Raw genomic sequence first — 17,081 nt, forward strand, 5'->3', positions numbered from 1 at the left:
TTATATATTACATTATGTTTGTATGTAACCTCTATTTATTATTATGATTATTTGTTTGTTATAGACGTGTAATATTATTGTTCGCTGATGCCATTATTATCATCCTGATTATTGTTGTGGTTGTGGTCACTATGATTAATATTTGTTTATTTTCATTAATTGTTTTATTATTGTTGCTTATTATTATTACTATTACCATTATTATTATCATCACCGTTGTCATTAATATTGATTTGTCTTGTAATTATGTTTATAAACCAATAAACTGTAATTGTATAAACATTCTTTGTCAATCTCTCAATGTCCTGATCGAGCCTCGAGCATGCAACGATATTATATTTTTTTAGTCAAGTGACCAGAGGCAGGTGCAGTCTGTCACACATATAGTAATGGGGCAGTGGCTGTATTGGTTGAATCACAGCACCATATAACTTTGCACCCTTTAAAAGATCAAAATTAACCTTAAAATGGTTTTAAAATATTTGTCTAAAATGAGTATTTGCAAGCCTAAATCTACTGAATATTTCATTTACTATAACCGTGATTGGGTAAATTTATACACATTGCTAAAAATTTTTTTTACCTTTCTTCATCACCTTTCAAGGTCAAATTTCAAAAACCTAGAAGTTGGTTTATTGATGTGAAGACTACACTTATCAAAAATCAGGTTGATTTCTTCATTTGTTACCGAGAAATTAAAAAAAATAACAGGGATTCAAAAAAAATTCAAAAATCCATTTTAACCCTTGAAACTTAGAATTTAAAAAATCTAGTAATTGGTTTTTAGTTATTCATATCATTCAAATCAAACCCAGCTCACACAGTGCTAATTCACAGTTTACAATTCATTAAAGTTTGTGCTTTGACCGACAAATCTCCACTACTACACATATACATGTATATTTTTTAGATGAAATGTATCCCGAAACTTTCTCAGGTATGCCAAGAAACATGGGTAAAAATTTGGTTGCAATTAATCGAATAGTTTTTTTTGTTTATACTGAACAAACAAAAATACTCTTCTCTTAATATATTACTTTATTTAATGTAAATTTTATTCTATTATTATGTAATATTATTCATTCGATTGATTAGAATAATTCAGTTGAAACCCTGTTCACAGTTCATTAATGCAATTTATTAAGGTTGGTGCTTTAACCGGCAAACCTCCACTATTCTACATACATATAAATAAAAAAAATATATAAATAAAAATACATAAAAAAATACAAAATAAAATAATATAAACAATATACAAAATAATAAAAATATAAAATATACAAAATATATATATATAATTTTTTTTTTTTTGAGATGATCTATCCAAAAACATTCTCAGTTATGCTAAGAAACATGGGTAAAAATTTAGTAGTGATAAATCGAGTCTTATTTTTTGTTTGTCCCAAATAAAAAAAACTCTCTTCCTGTTTATACTGTTGCGTGTTCACGGCTCAATCAGGATATTGAGAGATTGACAATTTGAAAATGTTTATATAATTACAATTTTTTGTTTAAAAACATAAGTAAAACAAGACAAATCAATAATAGTAACAATAGTAATATCAATAGTGAATGACAACAATAAAACAAATAATAAAAATAGTAATCACAACCGCAATAATAATGATAACAGCAAACAATAATAATAATAAACAGTGATTACATACAAAACAGAATTTAAATTAATCATCAGGATTTATTCACAGGTAGATAAATAATTAAAACCAGAATTCAGGCCCACTGATAAATGTTTTTAGCATGATTGATAGTCTTAACACTTTTAACCACTAGTCTCGTATTAACAACAGCAGTACAACATTTAAGTCAAGTATAAAGTTCTTTCATTACAAATATCTTTGCTGTTCACAAATAAAACTACCCTAACAATTTATGAATAAAATTTAGTACATTATCTCTTTCACTTATAGTCTAACAATAATTCACCAAATCATTTCTTGTTTTCATGTACTGTCCACATTAGAGTTACTTGTGACATCACCTTAATTGCATTGAATGTGTACACATTGACCTCCTCGCAGAATATTCTCGCTTCAAACTTACATAACTTTTCTATCATAGCACTCTTGCAGACTCACATCTTGCAGAACTGACATCATAACATCTCACTTAGACTGATTTTGCAGAACTGATCTCAACTGGTCTTCCTCAGAGTAATTATACTTCTATTCTGTTTAGCTGCCAGATCGAACTCAACTTGAAGCATGAGAATGATTGATCACCCTCACATTTTCCCATGAAATTCCAAACCTTGGTCTGGTAACTGTTCTCACGAAACAATATCTGTTTAGGTGTGTTAGTGGGCAGTATACAAAAGGTAAGCGGACCTGTTTCTTTAAAAAAAAAAGAAATTGTTTAAGGTAAACTGACTAAAAGGGTTTCTTTAGCTAAAAGGACTAAAAGGGTTCATTTACTCAGGTCTTATTATACTGGTCTTGTTACAATATAATAGTATAGATAGATTACGTTATTTAATTTAAATTTAATTCTGTTATTATATAATAATATTCATTCAATTGTTTTAAATCATTCAGTTCAAATCCTGTTCACAGTTCATTAAGGTTGGTGCTTCATCTGGCAAACTTCCACTACTACATATATATCTTCTTTTTTTTTTAGATGAAATATATCCCAAAACCTTTGGTTAGATAAACCAAAAATATGACATGACAAGGCAGTCTGCCAAGTTGGTAAATGGGAAGCCTTAAGCTCTCTTATTCAAACAAATTCATTAAACTTGCATAATATATATTTATATTTTATACTTTATTATGCATTAATGGTGGTTTTGAAAGACATTCTTAAAAAAACAGATTCATTCATAAAACACTAGAAATTAGCTTGCTGCTTAACTGAAGTTGGGCTGCAAATTGCTCCAGTTAATATTTTAAGTTAGAATGTGGATGTAAAAATACATCCTGTGGATGTAGTTTCTATACCCTTAAATGCTCAGGTTTTGAAATTTCATTGTAATATCATTATGAAATTTTATTGAGATCATCTTGTTACAATTTTAATGTATGTATGCATACGTGTGTGTAAATTTTTTAAGCATATGTCTGCCTGTGTAGATTTTGTTGTAGTATCTGAATTTTTTGCTTACTTATTTATTTTTATTTTTTTTTAGATGATACAAATGAAACACTTGTTTAACTGTATTCGTAGAGAGATATTATTTAAAGATGTTCGCATAGGGAGTAAACGGTTTTTAATAACCAAAGGGATTGCTCAAGGTTTGTTATTCATTTATCTGCATTTGTATTATACTTGTATATATTTACTTTGCGCGTGCACACTTTTGTGCATATTTATGATGCATATACAAGTGACTGTGCATTTGTGGATTCCCATGGATTTGTTGACTAATCAGAAATTTAAAATTTTTAATTAAGTATTTTGATTTTGACTATAAAACTTGTTCATAATTTTTGTAGCCTAACTGTTAAGTTTGAATTGTATTATAACATTTTGAGATAAGAACTTATTGTAATTTACCGCTGTCGATTTTCTACTACGGGCTTTATCTAATCTTTTTTTGTAGAAAAGGAAAACCTTAACATATGATGATTACCTGTAGAAATGATGTAAATGCTAATATTAATAATATAATATTAATTATATTATGAATTATTATTACTAATAATATTACTTTTTCCATTAATTTATATCAAATATATAAATCTTTCAAATATTAAATATAATATTTTTGTGGCATACTGACTGTGCCTTAAACTTCCTTAACACTATTTATCTGCTTAACTTGTTGCCTTTGAAAATTCCCGGCACACAAAACATTATTTTAAGTCATTTAAGTGACTATTATTATTTTATTGAATTTTATTAGATCATTATTAAATTTATTTAATTTTAAAGATCATAGTGTGTTACGACTTGCTATAATCCAGCTTTAGTTTGGCAGTGTTTTACACAACATGAAGTCATGAATGAGACATTTAAGCAGGTGGATTAACTTTTTTTTTATTCCTCTTAAAATAAATTTTTTTAACATGTTCCGTGCTAAACAATTTTTCCATCCAACTGAAAAAATATTTATGGGAGATTTAAAAAATCAAATACCATATATAGTGTTATATTAGCCATAATTTATTATAAATATTTAATATGGCCAAATAAAATGTTGGATGTTAATTAATGTACTCTGTTATTATCAATAGTTTTATCATCAATGCCTATAGGTGTTAACTAACATCCTGTTCAAAAATTGTTCTTATGTATGTAAATTTTTTTAATAGTCTTATTTATGTTACATGATTTTTTAAAATAAATTTAGGATGACTACTAAAGACTTGGAAGAAATAAAACTTATTTTGTGAGTAACAATAATTTATTGTGTGTATTTTTCCAATTTTACACACACTATGTTAAAAATAAAATAATTATTAAAATGAATATTTATTGAATAATTTTATTGATTTTTTAAAATAAGTTTCTTTTTATAACACTTGTACATCTTTAATTTAGATTTGGGATATCTATCAGAAATGTTTTTTTTTTATTTGAAGCACATTTTGTATTAAAAATTTACTACTCCAAACAACAGGTTTTAATCACTACTGCAATAAAAATTATTAGAAAATGATTTTATAAAATTTAAACCTACAGATAAAAAGTAATAAAAATAGTTTTCATAATAAAATTAAATTTTCTTAGGCCTAGTCTAAATAGAAAATGTTGTATGAGAGAGTTGTGCGCATGTCCGCAAAGGTTTCTGAATTAGTTTGAACCCACTAGGTGGCGCTGGGGTTGAGATATTTTGAAAAATTGTGTTTATGGTCTGATTTGGCTCATATTCAGAATATTTACTGGTTACATGAAAAGAAAAATTTTTGAAAAAACTATACCCCCTAGGTGGCGCCAATGTCAAGATATTTACAAAACAAACAAACTTTCTTCTATATATATATATATATATATATATATATATATATATATATAAGGCAGTGTTTGTATGTATGTCTTCTACAGACCAAAAAATTATTGGATTGATTTACGCGTGGGTTTTTTAAAAATGGTTCACATTGTCCGGAGGAAGTTTAAAGCTATTGAAATCTTTGATCTGACCAGTAGAAAGAAAGTTAGGGGTATTTTGAACCGACTACTGTGTTTAGGGAGTAGTTAGAATTAAATCCGATAGGTAGTGCTGTTTTGATAATTGAATTTATTTACATTTTGACTTTTATAAAGTGAAAAGTTAAATTTTGTGAAGTTTTTTGTAATGTTTTGTGAGTTTCTTAATGTTCATTATTAATTGAGATGATTCTGCAGATATATATCTTTTCATTAAAAAGTTATTTTCCACTGACTACTGTGTTTAGAGGGTGGTTTGAATTAAATTTGTTAGGTAGAGTTGTTTTGCCAGTCGGATTTATTTACATTCTGACTTTTATAAAGTGAAAGGTTAAATTTTGTGAAGTTTCGTAATGTTCAGTTTTTAAATGTTTTATCAAACTTTCAATTGTGTTCATTTAATCTATATATATATACACTCAAATCTAGCAATAGCGAAGCATTGCCGGGTCTGCTAGTACTATTATATTTGATCAAATTACTGAGTAAAATAAGGAAAATGAAATAAATAGAATTATGCAACTGAAAATGTGTTATAAAAATTAAATATTTTGACATTAATATTGTTTTAATTTAAAAAAAAAAATTAACAACATCAATGACATTTCTACTGCGGTAGTATAAATAAAAACAGTGGGTGGAAAGGATGAAATTTTAGAAATTGAGATTAAGGGAAGGACAGGAGGAGTATTTTTGCAACACAAACTAAAACCACTGTGTAACAAAATATATTTATAAATGATGATAAAAATACATATACATCCAAATCAGTCAATGGACATTATTAAATGCTCACAGGTGCTCCTGAGGTCAGTTATGGGATATTAATTGTTTCTTTAGCATGGGATGTGTTAAAACAAGTTATGTTTTATTACATATAAGAAGATGAGACTAGTGTACATGCTATAATAATCCTAATCACTGGAACAGGAGTCAAACGCCCACCCATTTCATTTCTTTGAATATAGTATTGTTAACGATTTCTTGAAGTAATTTTTAATGCTGTACATGTCCCTCCCTAATGCAAGGCTGTAGTTAGTTTAAACAGCTAAATTTTGAGAAATTATGGATTGAAGTTTTTATCAAAACTTTCTCTGCATAACTCATTTACTAATTAAGCTACAGATACTTAATTTTGCACCTGTATTTCTTAAGGAATTTAAGTAACTAAAAAGATACACTACTCTTGTGCTGAAAATATAATGAGGAATGATTGCTAATACACAAGAGAACCAGAAAATGTAAATGTTTAAGTTATGATAATCTTGCATTAGAAGTGCAATGCACTTATAATAGATACTATCCTTATATAAAGTGGTATTTTTTAAATAAAAATCGTAGAAATTTTCTTTTACGTATTTTTTTTTTTTACAAAGAATGTGGGTATAACCTTTTATATCTTCTAAACTACGCCATTAATTATATAAAAAATAAATAATTCAATATTTGCTAACAATTTTTATTTTGTGTATTCGTAAGTTGTATTTTTTATTGTTTGTATAAGTTTAAATTACTTAAAATGTTGGCAAGTCTTTCTGATCATCTGTGTTGATACGTTAGGCTTTTATATTTCTGTAAAAGGGGGATAAAAAAAATGAAAGTTAATATAAGTAATAATTTTTTATTTATATTAAACAGATTATTTTAATTGTCCGATATGTAAATAAAATTTTAGAACGTGTTGTAATTATATTAAAAAAATAAATAAAATTTAGTTCATCCAGTTTCTTTCATGTTTAATGAGTAGTTGTTCTACATCTGAACTGTTGGCAACTATTTTTACACAACTTCATACATCCTGCAAACATTTTTTTTCTTCTTCCAGGTGACCATTTGTCTTCTGTGTTGTGTCAAATGTACTATGATTACGTTGACCATTGTTTTTTATTGAAGTATGTAAATAAAAATGAAGATTTATTAGTTAGAGCTGTTGATGACTACTTTTATGCGACTCCAAACTTGGATCGAGCAAAAGCGTAATGTTTTACACATCGCATGTATTTTTATTAATTTATTAACCATTTACCTAGCTTCCCTAAGTTATGCTTTATCTCCTAAACAAGTGGGAATAGCTTAAACATTTTTTTTTTTATATAAAAAAAATATTTTAATAATCACACTACATTATTATTTTTAATATGTCTTAGTAATGTTATTTATGTGATTTACATTAATATCAAATACAAAATTTACTGAAGACTAATGCCAACAGACATCACAATTCTAAACAAATCAAGCAGACACACACACATACAAATTGCACTGTACTGATGTGTAATTAACAGGTTGTTAAAAGTACTACTAAATCTAGAACATAGAAGTAAAGAACATTATATTACTTATCAAACAGCTCAAGAAAATCTTTATGACAATAGAAAAAATAGACATAAAAATATTATGTATTATTACTATTATTTATATTTAAATAACTTAAATACCAAATAAACATCAGTAAAGGTTTCAAAGCTTATCTTTGAAGCAATAAATCCTATGAAACATTTGATGGGAAAAGTAATTGAATTGAGCCTTATGCAGCATTAAAACTTGATATTTTCTGCATTATTCTTGATAGTTTCATTTTATTTGAAGAAACTTTTTATAGTAAATCGCATATAATTAACCCCGTTTTTCATCCGGTAGTGTAATTTTGATACATTGCTTTGTTAAATATCAGTAGTAATTTTCAGACATTTCTACAGGTTTTATTGACACAGACAGGTAGGTATGTGTTTTTTCTATGCAATCTCTCAAAAAAGTTTTTTTACTTAGTGATTCTTGGTTAATGTGTATGGGGAGATTTTTGTAATGCTTTAACATTTAGCTTTTGATGCCATTTTTCCCTATGGTGTTTTTAAATTATAATTATGGTAATTTTAACAAAAATTAGATTTTAATAATTGCTTGTTATCCCTTGGACTTCATTTTTATCACAAACAGAAGAAAGTTATACGTTATTTTAAACATGTTTGATTATAGCATTATTATTAATCAACATATGTTTTCGTGTTTTTAAATAAAAAATAGAATGTAAAAGTAAAATATACTTTTTTCTTTAAAAAAACCCATGAATTCTATAAAAAATGTTAGTAGCTCATTAAATTTAGGAATTTAGTGCAAAAAATAAATTTCATTGGAGACAACACTGACAACACATACCATTTTAATAATTTTTTATTTTTTTTGCAGATTTCTGGAAAGGATGGAAGAAGGCTTTGATGAATTTGGTTGTTTTATAAACAAGAAAAAAACTATTACTAATTTTGGGGAAAATTCTAGCAATTTGATCCCATACTATGGTCTTTTATTTGACACAAAATCTATGGAAATATTTGGTAATTATGAATTTTACAAAGGAGTTAATGTGTTTCACACACTTTCATTCAGATCAAGAGATCATCCTGGAAAGTAAGCGGAATTTATTTATACATTTAATTTCCCAAACTCAAAGATTTTATAAAGCTTTGAGGTATTTGTTTCACATTCAAAAACAAGGTTAAACTATTCAACTCACGTTCTTGTTAATGGAACATGAATAAATAAATGTTTTATTCAGATATGTGTGTAAATTGTAAATTATACCGTTCATATCAGGAATAGGTAGATATGCTACACCACGAACAGCCAAAATCTGCTCTTCCATTCACTTGGGAAGTTGAATAGAAATTATGATAAAACCTTGATCAGAACAGCATCTTGAAATTCAGATAAGTTTAATAAAAAATGCATTTATTTAATAAAAGTTATCTTTCCTTATGATGTTAACTCTTACTCATTTATGTATTATTTGTTAAAATAATTGATGCATTTCAAACTACAAGGTTCATTGTTGGAGTGCAAAACAAAAAAAATATATATTGTACAAATTAGTATACCCACTACTGAAGCATAAGCCTGAAGGTAATAATTGGGATTGATGCAATGACAATTTTAAAAAAAAATTTTAAAACATCCATTAAATTGTAAATTTTTTCTTTTACCTAAGTTTCATTTATTTAGAACTGTAAAATTAAGTTACATATTTACAACTACTGAATGTGATAATTTAGTGATAAAAAAATGGCATGTCTCTGGAAAAAAATGAACTGACAGAGTCATTAACAATAGTATAATTGAACAAGTAGAAATAAATTTTAGAAAATAGAATACATTTATCAAGACTTATTGATAAATACATGTGCGGTAGAATTCAGATTGAGAACTTCTTAGTTTAGATTGTAGAGCTTTAGATTTATAATTAATAGAAGGGTTCATTGTGGCCTGAAGTAGAATATTCCAATTCAAGTTGTACCATTTATCAGAATTTTTTGAAGAAGGTGACATATGAGGTAGATGTTTGTTATATTCAACAGTTTTGTTGTGCATTTTCCAGTTGTTTTGTTTAATGTAATCTACTATAGTTGGCAATTTTAGGTCTTAATGTAGTGATTAATTAGTAACATAAAAGGATACTTTGTGATAGTTTGAAGCTCAGTGGATTGGTGTCTGTTACACTTATTATAATTTCCATGCTATCAATATTGATCCTATATATGGTCGGTCATATTATATATTTTTATATAGTCATATTTATATACGGTAAGTTTTGTATGTAAAGGAAGTATGAGTTGCAGCCCAGTGAACAATATAATTAATGGAATCTACATTGGAATTGACGAACATGTGTTATCTGTTTTTCACATTAGACTTTGTATAATAATATATGAATTTAGTGGGTGTCAAAACTCTATTGTAGACTTGTATAGTGAGCAAATTATAAGTTTAAAGTGAAAGTCATTTGTGTTGATTTGATGACATTTGTTTCTATTTTCCTAGTGAACTAGGTATTTAATATATTTCATTGGTTGTAGTTTTTGTCGAGTCAATGTGGTTATTTTCTCTGGACAATATTGCTGTACCATTTGCACGAGCACAAGATAAATCTCAGGAGGATTGGATAAACACTACTGTAAATGTTATATAATATTGAACTTAAAATTTAACTTTATGAAATCCTTGCTGTAATTCGGTAATAGTCTGATTGAAAGAAACCCTCTGAAACATAGAAAAATCTATCCTGTAAAAAATGATTTTATTATTAAATAATATGTATGTGAAAAAAACACAATTTTTGTAACTAACCATTACACTAGACATTGACAAATGTCTGCAACATGTCTAGAAAACCAGAGGCTACTTTTTTTTTAATATCAAGAGCCAGTACAATGAAGTTTGTTAATCTGTTAATTTGATTAATGGTGGAGGAATATAAAGCTTGAAAGCAGATTAGTGTTCAAGAAAAATGTTATTTTCTTCAATGTGAGCCATTATTCATTTTAGTAATAATTTTAAACAGACTGGGAAAAAGCGGTTTGGTCTAAGATGTGATTTTTATAATTTTTTTACATGAGTTTTAGAATCATGATTTTTTAAAGTTTTCATTGTATGGGAATAGTTGTTTTTAAAATTACATTAAAAAACTTTGTTAGGAATTTGAGGCCTCTATGAGGAAATTCTTTAAGGATTCTGAGGTAATATTTGATTCAGAGGCATAACCCGGTGTTTTTTTTATTTTTTAGAAAAAATGAGCAAGCTTCATGAATAAAGTTGTGATCAAAGTGTTTAAATATTTTGAATGTTCGTAACAAAGTGAAGAAAATTAAATAATTTGTATGATGTCTTAGGTAAACTGTGTTGTGAGGATTACTGAGCGTAATTTATTGTGTACAAACTGCCATTGTAACTTATAAGATTAAGTTATGAAGGTTTGCTTAGTAGCCATTGTGACTGCAACATACTGTAACCTTGAATCACTTTTATGTATTAGATATAAATTACTTAACTTAAGTTTAGATTTTAAAATTCTCAATTTTTAATATTTTTCTTAACAGATTTTTAAAAAGTAGAATGACTGGACTAAGTACCTTAAAATTGCAAACTATTTTGTTGGATCCTGTTATAAATAATAAAAAGACAATATTATTGAATGTAATGAAGGCTTCATTACTTATGGCCTTTCGTTTTCACGCCATTGTAGTAAACATGTTAACATCATACAACAGTGATTTTTTAAATCAATGCATAACAATTTTTGCCAGATTAGTCTCATCTAGAATTATCAAAGTTTCAAAGAAATGTGATTTACCAGGTAAGTTATGTTGTAGTGTTTTTGATTATTTAATATCTTAATACACTTAATTATGTATTAATTTTTTTATTATAGTTGTTATAAGAATTAATTATTTTACAGTTCTCGAATCCAAAAAGTGATTTTTAGAAAATTTTGGTTTGTCTACATTAATGAGTCTTTACAGTACGAATTCCAAATGTAGTTCTTGTGATTTTTTTACTTAAAATCTCAGAATCTGGATTTGTCAAATCACTGGCTTCTTTAATTGGCCTTTAAAAAAAGATCTTAAAATATGCTCTTTTAAATGATTATAATATTAGTTTAATAATTATTTTGTAGATTTTTTATTTTTATTATTTGTGTTCTAATAATCATTTTATTTATGTTAAAGAATTATTTAGTTTTCAGTTTTTACTGACTAAATAAAATATAAGGGTCATTCCATGTACATCATGATGTTTTACAGAAGTTTCACACTTCCATAAATAACCTGTATTCGTAGATTTAAGAAATATATTTATTTTTTACAGGTCACAACATTCAAGAAAAAATCAAAATGGCCACCTTCAACCTGCAAAATTGATTGTTGTGAGTCGTTTTCTTGTATTTTTTAAACTATTATAGTATATTAAGTATCAGTTTCAGATACAAACCGCTAACTAAGTATAGTTTACGGTTTAAAATGAAATATTAACTTTTCATTTACTGTTTTATTCATACAAGACAATTCATCGTGCATGTTTACCACAAATCAGATTATTTACACTCTTTAGAGTTTATAAAATGAAGGAATTATATAAAATTGAGCCATGAATTTAAATAACAAGCATATAATTAGGCAATGCTGATGAAAATTAAAACCCTCCTTCATTTTAAAAAAATCAGTTGAGTTTTGAAACCATTCAGTTGATTTTTAAATGAGGTTTTAAAACCTAATTTTGACTAGTTGACAAGCTATACCAGAAAAAGTAAAAAATTCATAAAATCTACTTTTAGCAGAGATGTTTCTATTGTTTAAGCCTTTTATTGTATCTTTTTTCTGTGTGACTCCTACAGGATTCTGATAATCATAAAAATAATTAGTAAAAAGTTAGACTTTTAAATCAGTTCTTGGTTTAATTGTAATTGATTTGATTAATTATTAAAGAATGCTCATCTAGAAAACTTTTTAGTGATGATCTTGATATATGAAAATATATTATATTTTTAAAGATCAATTAAAAGAAGCCGTGATTTGACAAATGCAGATCCTGGTATAAATGTGAAATAATTGTTACTTTATTCTACTTATTTTTTAGATATACAACAAATGGATGATAGGTTATCAATTCACCTAGTAAAATGATTAAATTTTATCGTGCATTGCTGCAGAATGATTTTCAGAGAAAGCGCTAATAGTTTCTTCTGTCTAAAATAGGCATTTTACATCTGCAAAATTTCTACCAAGTATTAGAAATAAAATGATGCTTCTTCAACATTTTTTCTTTTGTATAATAAAAAAATATTTACTTCAGTTAATAAATTTAAGACATATTTCAATTAGAAATTAACTGAATGTACTACTTTGAAAGAACTTGAAAAATACTTAATTTATTGTACCAATCATATTAAAATATCAAACAAAATGCCTATTTTTGGTGTCACTTTCTCTGTGACAGCTTCATTCATTTCAGAACTAATATTTGTTAGTTCAGTTATACTAGGTTCTACCACTACGATTTTCCTTTATATTTTAAAGTTTCACCCAAATTTATCACAGCTTGAGATTTGAGAACAAGTGTATGGACCATTAGATAAAAAAAAAAAAAAAAAAAAAAAAAAAAAACATTTTTGTTGTCACATATATCTTCAGCTTCAGCTACTTTTGGCCACTATTTATGGTTATAAACATAGTGCACAAAGTTATTAATTTTAGTACCACTTAAGTCAATTTTTTACCTGATTAAATACATAGGGAGGATGATAATGTGTTTAGCAGCTGTTATTTACAGTTTTTTCCTTCTGTAGCTTCATAGACCCAATCAGTTAACTATTGGATAGTAACAGGTCTTCAGTTTGGAAGTAACATAACTGTCTTAAACTTTATTAACCAAAAAGGGGGCAGGTATTTTAGTTTTAAAATCATTTTAAAAATTACACTTTTTTTCAAATAGTGAATTAGAATTAGAAAAAAAATTTGAATAGAAAAATTTGAATTAGTGAATTATATATATTAGAATTTTTTTCAAATTTTAATGATGGTATTCCATAAAACAATACAAAAGAAACACCTTTTGCCTCTTGTGATTTTTTTAAAAATTCATCATTCAAATAAAAGCAAAACTACACTCAGCAAAAGGAAGCAGGAATGCATCACAGCTAGCAATAATGTGTTACATTATCATTCATTAACATTTATATTTCTGTTTAAGTAGCATAATGTTTTTAAAAACAGAATAAACTTATACCAGTATCATATCTAGATGATTACTTTTTTTTTGTTTTTTTTTATTTAATTTTTATGGGCATCGACTGCTAAGGTCATTAGCCCTCGTCACAATCTTTAAAAGAAACTACTATCACCATCTGGATCGTCGTATGTAAGGGTGTAAAGGGCCCTTACATTTTATTTAAAAGCACAAACTACACAAAACATTTAAGACATAAAGACAAGGACAATCACAAACACTTATGGGGTGTAAAGGGCCCCAATATTAAAATTTGAGATAGGTTCCCAAAAGACCATTAAATTAAAATTAAATTAAAACTTATCCTACTATATCTTTCTTTCTTTCTTCTACGAGTCTCATTTATAGTTTGTTTAAGCACCCTCGGGGCGACCAGAACCGCCGTTGAGCAGTATATCAGTCGTGCCAGGGTGCTGTGGCAGTTGAATCCTTCTTATAGACAGGCTATAGGCATGCACAGCATACACCCACAGCCTCACGCCCTCAATCCACCCTTGAGGGTCCCCCATGCCATCATCGGACACACCCCGACTCACTGCTCTTGAATGCAGGTGAGCCAAAATGGCCTAGGCAAGAGGGCTACCTCCCGTCACTATACGTGCCACGTTTCAAGACTCCCTTATGTATATATGCATACGTTTAAAATTAAAATTAAACTTATCAATACCATTTTTTCTTTATATATATATAAACTACCGCTTAGAGTTTCTCACAGCTTAAACTTTCATTTTTATAGACTTTTAAGAAGTCCACTGGCGTGTAAAAATGCAACTATATTTTCTTCATTTCCATTATCCAGATCAGCAGTAATATTATTTCTAAAACGGAACCTCTTTCTGAGGTCCTCATATATGGTACACTCTTCTATAAGATGCTTGATTGTCAGTGTTTTATTACAAACACCGCACACTGGTCTCACTTCGCCGGTTAACAAATATAAATTTGTTAATCGCGTATGACCGATTCTAAGTCTGGTCACCGCTACTTGTTCACGGCGAGTCAACTTATAGTCGCTTTTCCATTTATAAGGAGAAGATTTTACTGTGTTTAATTTTGTATTTAATCTCCTCCATTCAGCGTTCCACTTGTTTTTTACTATGTTTGTTAGACAGTTTTTAACATCTGCCACTCTTACAGGAAATGCATCCAAAACATCGCAGACTGTTGCCTTTCTGGCAGCTTCGTCTGCGATTTCATTACCTGTAATACCAGCATGCCCCGGAGTCCATACAAATACGCATCGCTGTCCTCGTTGTTTTAGTACGTATAAAATGGACAGGATGTTTGCAATTAGGACATCCTTAATGTTCTTGTTCCGAATTGCGACGAGTGCACTTAATGAATCGGAACATATTAGCACTCTCTCTTCGCAATAGTGTTCAGTGTAGCGAAGAGCTTGCTGAATTGCAGTGAGTTCTGCCGTGTAGACACTGGCCACATCTGGCAGTCTCCAAAAGTGGGCTTCTTCATTTACATATATCGAACATCCAACACCATTTCGGTTTTAGAACCGTCAGTATAAATTCTAATATGTTCTTCGTAACTACTGACGATTGCCAAAACTTCCTGCTGGATGATCACTGCTGGTTTCTTATTTATTTCTCCTTGATAGAGATCCAAACTTGTATTAACCGCTGGCAAGAGCCATGGCGGTATTTCTCTAGTAGAAATTGCCAATGTATCTGGAATGGCAACTTCATATTTATTTCTTAATTCGTGGTACCTAATTCCGGCTGGTCTGGAATAGGTAGCACAAAGTTCGTATAATGCAGCCATGGGATGATTCGTAAACAATTTATTATTTATATGAGCAGGGAAAGCGCATATATTTGCTGCATATCTTAACAAGAGGATCTCTCTTCTATAATGTAGTGGCATTATTCCGGCTTCAGACATCAGACTAGCCGCCGGACTTGTGCGGAAAGCGCCTGTTGCATATCTTATTCCGCTATTATGAACTACGTCTAACTTTCTTAAGTGCGACTTTCTAGCGGATGAATATATGATACATCCGTAGTCTAGTTTAGATTGAACCAATGCTTTATACAATCTCAATAATGTCTCTTTGTCTGAGCCCCAATTTAAGTTCGATAAACATTTTATAATGTTTAGGGCTCTTTTGCATCTATCACTCAAGTCCTGTATATGTAATCCCCATGTAAGGGATTTATCCAATACTAGTCCTAAATACCTTACGCTGTCTTTATATTGTATTGGATTATCATCAATTGTCAACGCAGGACTTTGATGAGGAATTCTCTTCCTACAAAAGTGTACACAGCACGTTTTTTCTGGTGAGAATTGGAATCCGTTATTCCTTGCAACTTCATTTAGAGCATTGATCGCTCGTTGCAATTTGTACCTCACCATAGCAGTCTTGTTGCTGGCATACATAATTGCCAGATCATCAACATAGACGCTTTTGCTGATTTCTACTGGAATGGCAAATATCAATTTAGTAATGGCAATGGTAAACAAGGTACCGCTCAGCGGCGAACCCTGCGGTATGCCATTTTCCAAGATTCTTTCACATGAATATTTATTGTTGACGCGTATTTGGAAGGTACGGTCATTCATATAGTTGCTGAGCAGTATAGGCAGATTGCCACGAATGCCCCATTCATGTATCTGGAGCATTATACCATGACGCCAGGTCATATCGAAAGCCTTCTGAAGATCAAAGAAGACTCCGACACAATGTTTCCTTTTAATGAAGCTGTTATATATAACGTCCTCTAAGCTGATCATTTGATCAGTGGTAGAATGGTATTGCCGAAAACCTGCTTGATACAGTGATATCAGGTTTTCTTTTTCCAAATCCCAGACGAGTAGATTATTAATCATTTTTTCCAGTATTTTTCCCATAGCACACGTCAAAGAAATAGGACGGTAGCTATTGGGGTCTGTTAAATTTTTATTTTTCTTTGGTACTGGAACAACATGAGCTTTTTTCCACTGCTGCGGGTACGTTCCATCCCACCATATTTTATTATAAAGTTCTAATAATCTACACTTTGCAGTGGTATTCAGCTGCTTGATCATATTATAGTGGATTTCATCCGGACCAGCAGCTGTGTTACCTGCTTTTTTCAACGCTTTCGCGAATTCTTCCATTTTAAATGGTACATTTAAGTACAGTAATTATACTCAGTTCTAAAATTTAGTAGACCTTCGAGTTCTTCTTTTTTGGTTCGAAAACCTTCCTCGTAGTTGGCCGTTTTGCTGGCCTTTTTGAAATGATTGGATAACAGCTCTGCAATTTCATATGGCGTATCTTTTATTTCATCTTCATCTTGAAGGCTAGTTATGGGAGCAAAATCATTACGCCCACAAATCGCCTTCACTTTCCTCCAAACATCTGATGCAGTAGTAGTTTTGTCGATGGATGACACGTATTGGTGCCAGGATCGTTTTTTCGAATC

At 29.1% G+C, this 17,081-nt stretch overlaps 1 protein-coding gene across 5 annotated transcripts in view; it reads left to right on the forward strand.

Annotated features, from left to right (window-relative positions):
- LOC142320479 (telomerase reverse transcriptase-like) overlaps positions 1 to 17,081 on the forward strand; it is a 56,190-nt gene that overhangs the window by 30,116 nt on the left and 8,993 nt on the right. For 3 of the 5 annotated variants that reach the window (XM_075358308.1, XM_075358309.1, XM_075358310.1), the window contains exons 6-9: positions 3,146 to 3,251; positions 6,932 to 7,082; positions 8,293 to 8,511; positions 10,974 to 11,230. In XM_075358308.1, coding sequence (XP_075214423.1) covers positions 3,146 to 3,251; positions 6,932 to 7,082; positions 8,293 to 8,511; positions 10,974 to 11,230 — 733 coding nt within the window. Of the gene's footprint in view, positions 1 to 3,145; positions 3,252 to 6,931; positions 7,083 to 8,292; positions 8,512 to 10,973; positions 11,231 to 11,742; positions 11,801 to 17,081 lie in introns of those variants that run through there. The other 2 variants (XM_075358311.1, XM_075358312.1) reach the window with 2 other exon arrangements.

The sequence above is a fragment of the Lycorma delicatula genome, chromosome 2 (assembly GCF_047948215.1).
Source record: "Lycorma delicatula isolate Av1 chromosome 2, ASM4794821v1, whole genome shotgun sequence".
Classification (NCBI taxonomy): Eukaryota; Metazoa; Arthropoda; class Insecta; order Hemiptera; family Fulgoridae; genus Lycorma; species Lycorma delicatula.